At 40.0% G+C, this 9,627-nt stretch overlaps 1 protein-coding gene across 8 annotated transcripts in view; it reads left to right on the plus strand.

Moving 5' to 3' along the window:
* The window catches only part of ERC2 (ELKS/RAB6-interacting/CAST family member 2), a 1,007,143-nt gene extending 1,003,560 nt beyond the window's left edge, over positions 1-3,583 (plus strand). For 7 of the 8 annotated variants that reach the window (XM_043976675.1, XM_043976679.1, XM_043976674.1 and 4 more), the window contains one exon: positions 422-3,583. In XM_043976675.1, the coding sequence (XP_043832610.1) occupies positions 422-541 (120 nt within the window). In that variant the 3' untranslated portion in view covers positions 542-3,583. The remainder of the gene's footprint in view (positions 1-421) is intronic. The other variant, XM_043976682.1, reaches the window with a different exon arrangement.
* Positions 3,584-9,627: the final 6,044 nt, after the last annotated feature.

Raw genomic sequence — 9,627 nt, forward strand, 5'->3', positions numbered from 1 at the left:
TTGTACCTGCATTCAATATTAGTTTGAATTCTAAGCTCTCTGCTATTTTAAATGTTTATGAGTCTAGGCAACTATACAAGACTATACACTGCATACCAATTGCCAGCCTGCCAACCAGGGAAATCTCAGATCCAGGACTCACCCTATCTCAATGAATCTGTAGTATCTGCTTTTTGAAGAATGTCATCTGTCTCCTACTAGATTTAGACAGTTTCTTGTACATCTTTTCCAGTGTCAGTTAATTTACAATGGCCTCTGGCTACTCTCCTACCTGCTGACTCTCTTCCCAATACCACAAAAGTACAGTGTGCCATCTACACCTTTCATTCCCCATAGATAAGTCTGTCATAGAGCAGATCACTGCATTTGTTGAGATGATTGATATAATTTCTTCTCCTAAATGCCATGTTTTCCATTGCAGTTATCCGACAGAGAAGCTGGATGGAGAAAGAAGATTCTGTCCCGAAAAAATGCTCTGATAATCTATTGCAGTGGATCCCACACCCCTCCCCTACGATGGCAGCAATGGAGGGGGTCATAGCAAGGGAAGATGAATGTTTCCTTTTTCGCTGTCCAATGCAAGACCTAATGACTGGATATGTTCTGCCTTATCTCGTCTTGTCTCTTGCAGAGTCCATTCCATTCAAGAGCAGAGAAGGAGAGTAGATGGAACAGACAGAGCCTTCATTTTTCATATTGAATGAGTGGTTTTTTCTTTGTTTTAGAGCTTGGAGGTTAACAATGTGACCACCTTTCCTAATTTTCATTCCTTGATAATGTTCAAGTTATTTCAATGCCATTTGATAAATTTTAATACTACCAAAGTTCAATTGTGTGATAAAACTTCTGTTTAGATGTTCTAACTTAATTTCATCTCCAATGACTATGGCAGTTTGGTCAAGTGTCATTTCAAATTCATTAGATTATCAAAGAAAAAAAAAAGAAAAAGAAGGAAAGAAAGAAAGAAAGCCAAAAAAAGAAAGAAAACCAAAAAAAGAAGGAAGGAAGGAAGGAAGGAAGGAAGGAAGGAAAGAGAAAAGAACAGAAAAGAAAGAAAGCCTAAGTGAGCTGTTATTGAATGGTGTCAGCACTATTCATCTCCCCAGCTATGTGGGCTGTTGAACAATGAAACCTGAATGCCAAAAACAAAACAAAAAACAAACAAAAAACAAAACAAAATACATGAGCCTTTACCCTCTTCTGTTTCTTTAATCTATTTTTCAAATAATCATATATTGACATTGTTACCAACTAGTAGTTAGCTCTGGGCCAGGTTGGAAATGAAATCAATTTTTAGAAACAATCACATGATTAGAACTTGTTGGCAAGAACTCGCCTGATGAAAACATGGTGGTAGTGTGTCTCTGACAGTGAATGGGGCATCTGAAAACCCATCATACCTAATTTAGTCTACACTGTTCATGTATCAAGGCATGACAAAAGCATGAGGGGTCCACATATGTGTCCACACAAATCTGGCAGCATCCACACAGATGAGCCAGAATGGAACCTCAAACTTTTCTCATCCAGTTACATATCAATGTTTTAATATAAAAGCTGGAACTCCTGGACATTTCAAGATTCCATGAAAACAGTGTATACATTTGACCTTCTGCAAAGGAAGGATTGTTTTTGTTATTGTTTTTTTTTTTAATTTTGATGGAAAAATGTAGTCTCCAACATGGATTCCAGTGCATCTTAAGCATTCAACAAGAAAAGACCCCAAGGAGGAGAAACAACATTCTTCAAAGCTGTGTCTCTGTATATAGCTCTACAAAATACGTCCATGAAGTGCAGTCATTATTTAAAGCACATGCCAGGGAGAAAAGGCCAAATTTTCCGGTCTTTACATAGTGATGTGGTACCAGGGAGAGTTAAACTCACACTGGAGGGAGGGAGAAAAAAATGATTGTAACAACTTCATAAAGCTCACAAAGGAGTCTGGTGAACATGTGCAAAAGTTCAGCTGTGAGATTGATCCATCCTATTTTTCTTCTCAAGAAAAGACATTTTTCCATGTGGATGTGAGTAGGACATGCATAGCAGAATTTTTAAAGGACAAACATTGGAATTAAGCATGAGTGGCCTTAATAATTATAGTTGTTTTTTTTAATTGTTCCCATGAAAATGGATTGAAAAACCGACATGCCTGAAGTTTCACCCTGATTATAATCAATGGTATTTCTGTAAGGTTGTTGGGGGCAATTAAAACACTTGAAATCCTTTATGAGTTATTGAGGTATTGAAAAGGCAGAAGCCTCTTTGTCAAGGAACAGACTGGTGGGAGAACCATTTTTAGCTACCCCATCCTAGCTGATGGGGAAGAAGCCCCTCCTGGGATACAAACTTCTTGTTCCAGGTTGGGTAGTTGTCTTTGGAAGGATCAAGACCTGTGTAAGGCTTACATGTCACCGAAGTAATCCAATGGCATTCATGTTTAAAACCTTTGTCCTTTGACTATCAGAAGGATTCTAGATCTCTGCTGAAGACAAAAAATGCCCAGTTCTCTGGCAAGCTATCAAGAACATCTGTAAATGCAGACCACAAATGTGTCTCCTATGCCCACTGTGCTGCCCCTTCAGGGGTAGCACTCTGGCTGTCTCTTACAATCAGGTTTCTACCTTCACTTTGCAACTGAATACTTGAAATAGGAAATAAACTAGGGGAAAATCTGTAGAGTTAGCTATTTCTATGTATGTGCCAATTTTGTCACTTATTTATTGTTTGGGAAGGGTATTTTGACCCTGTTTCTGTTGGTAAGAGTATTATTGATTAAAAAAAACCAACAGCTTTATGGGGACATCCAATTCTGTCCCCTGAAGAGATCCCATTTTTGTCTAGCATTTTATCTATTCCCATTCCATGTATGGTGTTCCAGGGGGCGATTGTTTTCACATCTTACAAATAGACTCTGGGTTTAAAAAGAAAACACTGTGATGTCGGGAAAATCTTGGATATGAGCAAACTTGAGTAGGTTCCCCCTGGAGATTTAATGAAGTTAAGAACAGGTAAAAGTGTTTTGGCTAACATAAAATCATGATACTTTTCATGCAGAGTCAGGCCTGCAACTCATAGCCTCTTTAATTTCAATGGACAGTCTTGATTTTGTATTTACGGAATTTTGTGTATTCCAGTATGCACGTTAAATGCACATTGACTTTTGTTTGAAAGTGGGTTTCAATTACCTTTTTAAACAGTGTTTATGACAAGACTGCCAACATGTTGACATTCGCTATATCTGCAATGATTTTGTGTGGAGTGATGTTTGAACGTGATGTTCTGCACCAATGGGTCAGTGTCTCTCTATTTCCTTGAGACCCTCATTTGATAGTGCTTCTTGTGATAATTTCCTCAAGTGAGTGGCATGTGGATTGTAACACTGACATGTGGCTAAGGACCTTGATATGAACCAATTAAGGAATTCTCAGAAATTACCCATGGGCATGTATTAGACAAGTCATTGTAACTTACTGTCCTGTAGAACTGTAATGTACAAGGTGTGTAGAATCCATAGCATTGTGACCCTGTGTATGAGAAGTGCTGTACTGACCACCTTGTTTCTATCCATGAAATAAACTTTATTTCTTTCGGAAGTGTGTGATTCATTCCAGTGCAGAGAAATACCGGCTGCACATTTACTAAGCTTGAGCTACCATGGGGCTTCCTGAAAGGCTTTCCACTGATGTCCCGCCCACCAACTTGCCTTCTCATCAGAAAGGGCCTTGAGATTATTGCAGAGGAATTCCTCGTCTGGTGAAGCCAGTTAAAGAATTGAGAGAGGGGCAAACATCACTCCTATTCAGCATTTGATAACTCGAATAAAATGACATTTGGTTTTTAGGTCCTTGGCTGACCCAAAGCCACGAGGCATGAAATTCCCAGCACAGGCAGCCCTTTTGTGTGTTGCCTGCTAGGCTGGTCGCCTTTTCCATTATGTTCCTTTTTTTTTTTTTTTAGAAAGGGAACTTTTGTGAGGCAGGAATTTCTTACCTCATTGGACTTCCTGAAGCAGCCCGGTGCACAGCAGGAATTAAAAAAAAGGGGGGGGGGAAGGTATGTGAGTTTGTATCCTACCCCAGTTGTTGGAAAACACAGTCTATTAGTTTGAAATACTAGGTCTTTATCTATAAATCTGTCCTCCTGGTACACCAGGGTCCCCCCTCCACAATGCAAAGCTGGTCTTGTATTGGACATGATGCTACCCTATTACTTTGATTGAAGCACAAATATTTAATTTGTCTTAAATTATGATTAGAAAAATTTGCACCAAGCACTTCGAATGTCAGGGAACCACAGTCTTTAAGGAGTCACATCCTGTTTCTTAGAAAGACTGGCCCAATTTACTGTCCTTTCCTAATTGGTAGATTATTAAATTTTTATAAGCAAGAAAACCTGAAGGAATACCTACCGGCAATCCAACCACAATTCCTGTTTCATTATAGAGAAAGAGCATGGAACTAACAGGGCTTTCATCTCCCTGTCCTCAGAAGAGATGGTGCCACAAATAGACTCCCTTTTCCACTCTCAGATACTTTCCAAAAAGGGAGTGAATGAAGCCCCTCTTAGTTTAGGCATACTCTGCTTCACATTATTCATTGGCCAAGCACACAATATCACATGAAGTGAAATGACTGTGCAGGAAGTACTTGGCTAATATTTATATAGTGCTTACTATGTGCTAGACACTGTGCTAAAGTGCTAAGCACTTTACAATTATTATCTCATCTGATTCTTCCAACAACCCTGGGAGGTAAGTGCTATTATTGACCCCACTTTACAGGCGAGGAAACTGAGGCAAACAGTGGTTAAGTGACTTATGTAGGGACACACAGATTTGAACTAAGGTCTTCCAGACTTCAGGCTTAGTGCCTTATCCACTGGGCCACTTAGCTGCCCCAAAAGGCACACCGGCTTGTTCCAACCATGGCATTCCACTGGTCCAGTTATTAGAGTTGTTGGTATAGTAATTGCCACCTGCCCAATTGGTGGCAGCAAAACAATGTTAGAGTTGGGGTGATAATTTGCTAAGGACTTGACTTCCCTCCAAAAATGAACAAACCAATTAATTCCGGACCCAGCGAACTTTTTCTTTCCCATCGGGATATCACAGTCTGTATACAGCCTAAATCAAATCTTCCCCTGAGACTCAACAAGATGGGTGAAAAGTATAGTCAAATTATTCTTGGCAAACACACATGCAGGGGTGGTGTGATGGAGTGGATGGAAAGATGACCTTGAAGCTAGGGAGACTTGCGTTCAAGTCAGCCTCTAGCATATATTGATTATGTCACCTTGGGAAAGTCACTTACCTTCTTATTGCTATAAGCAACTCTTAAGATTATAACTTGTAGAAAAGATGACAACTCTCATCTCTAGAAGGAGTTTACTCATCTGGGAGTTCTTTATATCAATTAAATCACAGCTCCAGTCTCTACACTATCCTAAAGACACACACACACACACACACACACACACACACACACACACTGCATTAGGGAATATCATGGGATTCCATTATGGTGAGAAAGAGCAGGATAAAGAGAATAAAATTATCAAATATATTTGACCCACTGTCACATATGGCCATTCCCTTCTTCTAGATACATCTGAAGGCAGAACATCATCCTAGAAGAGAAATAGAGGCTTAACATTAAAAGCCTCCATATTTATATGAGCAAAATGGCATTCAGGATATTTACTCATTTTTATTGTGAACTGACTTCTTTAATGGGAGTAACTCCCTGTGTGGAAAGTCACATCATTGATGCGCCTTAACAAGTCCTCTATAACTTAAAATAGTTTGGGGGCACTGAGATTTTCAAGTTCAAAGGTGATGAAGGCCTCTAAATGGCACTTGTACTACATAGTGGCATTAACCTCATCTATATTTTGCTAGTGGCTTCCCAGCCTCCTACTCTTCTCTGTTGTTAATAGGTCAAGAAACAATATGCCTTGGCTTCCTTCAAATCAGCCCAGAGTTCATGAATTACATGTGAAGATCTAGAAAGAACTTTGGTGGATATCTATACCAATACTTTGATTTGCACATGGGGAAACTGAGGCTAAGGGTGGTAAAGGTAACAGGGTTCGTGAGCAAGAGAGTTAGAATTCTAATTCAGGTGCTCTAGATTTAGTGTTCTTTCAGTATTGTCATGTTGCTGATGTCCTGTCTAAAAGGTCCCAGAACCAGGCAATTTTCAGTCCTAACAACCAGCCAGAATTAGCCTGTCCAGTAGCAGAGCTGATAACTGGACCAATGGAGTCAGGGTTGGAAGGGCCCACTCTGTAGATGTGCTTTCAGAGCTCAAGGAAAATCAAAGCCTCTGGCATTGTAGACTCCAAATGGAAGACAGGAAATGTTCTTTAAACTGATTCCCACTAATTTCCACACTAAACCCCCTTTTTTGTGGTGCAATGAGGGTTAAGTGACTTGCCCAGGGTCACACAGCTAGTAAGTGTCAAGTGTCTGAGGCCAGATTTGAACTCAGTTTATCCTGAATCCAGGGCCGGTGCTTTATCCACTGTGCCACCTAGCTGCTCTTCACTAATCTCTTTTTAGACCTTCAGTTTTTTGGTCACTGATATTTTCAAAGTGAACAATTCCTGGATTTGTGACATTTTCATAATTATGGCATTGCTCACAATATTGATACAATGGATAGAGAGCTGCAGCTCGAGTCACAAAGACCTGAGTCTTCAAATCTGAGCTTGGGTACTTACTAACAATATCACTTAACTTCTGTCTGCCTCAGTTTCCTCATCTATAAAATGGGGATGATAATAGCATCTACCTCTCAGAGTTGTTGTAAGGATATAATGAGATAATATTGTAAAGTACTTTGCAAACTTGAACATATGACATACTTGCTAACTCTTACTATTAAAGGTTATTGATGAACACACAGAAAGGAAAGTTGTCATCCCTGCCAGCAACCATAGGTTTTTGAAGAATAGCTTGTACTACACTAAACTCTTTTTTTTAGTTTTGATAGGGTTATTGGATTGATAATGAAGGAAAATGCCACAGAAAGAGAATGCCTGGACTTCAGGAAAGTATTTGGCAAAGCCTCTGGTTTTTCTTTAGAGAAGATAGAGAGATGTGGAGTAAATGATTGTATTATTAGAGTTGGAATTGACCAAACCACAGAATCCAATGGAGTTGGGATAACTAGATGGCAGGCAGCCTGGAAAGAGGACTCTAGAGGAGAGCTGGGAGTTCATCAATCAACAAACATTCATTAAATCTCTACCATTTTCCAGGTACTGTGCTAAATGTAGGAGACACACACACACACACACAAGATGAAAGAATTGGTACTTACAAAAAGATTATATTGATTCAAGGAGATAACTAGGACACCAATAAATGTATATATAACAAATATAAACATAATAAACACAAAGTAATAAATTCCAATGTAGTTTGAGATGGAGGGCACTGTCTGTTGGAAGAAGGGAGAAAGCCCAGGAAAGTGCCAGGGTGAACATAATCTGAAAGGCAGACACAATTAGGTGGGGGAAATCATTAGAGGATATAATATGAAAGGTGAGATGTCAAAGGAGAATGGAGAAGAAGCAATCAAACAGGAAAGAGGAAAGAACAGCAGCAGAGGGTGGTGAGCAATTTGAAATTTAGAAAATGAGTGGAAAGGGATAAGGACTGATAAAATGATGAGATTTGTCATGTAACTTTGAAAATAGTGACGGCAGGTAAGTGATTCTATCACAGCCTACATTGCAAAAGGCTGAGAAATGACTGATAATAGAAGAAATAAAAGCAACAAGTATAGGCAATTTTTCCCCTCCACTTTAGCTGATAAAAGGAAGGAGAGGTGTAGGATGATAGCTTGAGGATATGGAAAGGTCTAGTGAAAGTTTATTACTGGTGGGAAGACTAGGAAATATGTGAGAGTGGTAGGGAAGGAACCAGTAGACAGAGATATTAAAGGACTGTATATGTGTGTGTGTGCGCGCACATGCATGCATGCACACATGTAAACACAGCACACATGTGCTTGAGAGAAGGAGGGTGAGAGAGAAAGAGAGAAAATAGATAGATGGAAGAATGGATTGCTGGAGGAAAGAAAAGACAATGCTTATATATGACAAGCACCATACCAAACAATGGAGGCACAAATACAAAAACAGAGACAATCCAGGCTTTCAAGGGGCTTAAACTCTCATGCAAGACATAAGGGTGTGGTGTAGAGGGTGGAGCATTCTGGTACAGAAAGGTACAAGAATGCTGAGTAGGGGGATAAAGGAGCAGAATGACACTGTCCAGAAATATTGGCAGAGTTGATTTGATTGTGGCTGATGATCACATAACTGGGGGTGGGGTAGGGTTGATGTAAAGAAAAGGGACATGTGGGGGCAGCTAGGTGGCAAAGTGGAGAGAGCACCAGCCTGGATTCAGGAGGACCTGAGTTCAAATCCGACATCAGACACTTCACATTTAGTAGCTGTGTGCCCCTGGGCAAGTCACTTAACCCTCCTTGCCCTGCAGAAAGAAAGAAAGAAAGAAAGAAAGAAAGAAAGAAAGAAAGAAAGAAAGAAAGAAAGAAAGAAAGAAAGAAAGAAAGAAAGAAAGAAAGAAAGAAAGAAAGAAAGAAAGAGAAAGAGAGAAAGAGAGAAAGAGAGAAAGAGAGAAAGAGAGAAAGAGAGAAAGAAAGAAAGAGAGAAAGAAAGAAAGAAAGAAAGAATGGAATGGCTGAAGGTTAAAGGGAGGTAGAGGAACATCAGTGTTCTTTTTATTAAGGGCATGGAACATGCAGTACGTAAGATCCATTGTATGACCACCCCATGTGAGACTGAGGAGTCATGGGTGTAACTCATAGGATTTAGGAAACCAAGAAATTTGGAAGTCAGGGAGGTTTTACTGATGTTGAAATCTCTGATAGGAGATAAGCAGGAGGGAGCAAGAGATGAACATGGTAAACCTGGGGCTAAACTCCTTAAAGGGTATGGTATTATTTGAATGACCATAATTTGGACTTGGCAAAATATTTTTGTTGAGTAAGCATCAAAGAAGGAGAGGTTGCTGAGTGATTAATAAAGGGAGAGTCTGGAATTGGCAGTGGGGAGTAAGTCAATATTCTGACTTCCACCAGGATCAGTGTGTCAGCCATGTAAGTTAAGGAACCACTCATGATAGGTTAGGGATGTATCATCAGGCAGGAGCCAAGTTTCAATGAGAGCTTACAGATGGAAGAAGTGTGAGAGAAAGAGGTCTAGAATGAAGGGAATTCTGTTCATTATGGATTGAGAATTCCATAGGGCACAAAGAGCTAGGAAGGTTTGGAATGGGACATGAGTCATGGAGGTTGAGGAGGATGGGCATGAGAGAAAGAGAGGTGGAAGTTGGGGATAGTTTGCTCTCATGTGGCTTGAACTTGTTTAATTCAATAATAGAGAGATGTAGTTTGGGGTATTAGTGGTGTAGTAGTGGGTAGCAGATGAATAAGAGAGCTCACAATCTGTGAGGAATACTGCTGACAAGCAAGAACCCAGGTATAGGACTTTAGGTACTGTGACTTGATATCACTCTGTGAGTAGGGCTGAGGGGGAAAAGGGCAATACTACAGACAGGTCCCTAGCTGGCAGAAAGTTCTGGGTTTGCCCTGGGTC

The sequence above is a fragment of the Dromiciops gliroides genome, chromosome 1 (genome assembly GCF_019393635.1).
Source record: "Dromiciops gliroides isolate mDroGli1 chromosome 1, mDroGli1.pri, whole genome shotgun sequence".
Classification (NCBI taxonomy): domain Eukaryota; kingdom Metazoa; phylum Chordata; class Mammalia; order Microbiotheria; family Microbiotheriidae; genus Dromiciops; species Dromiciops gliroides.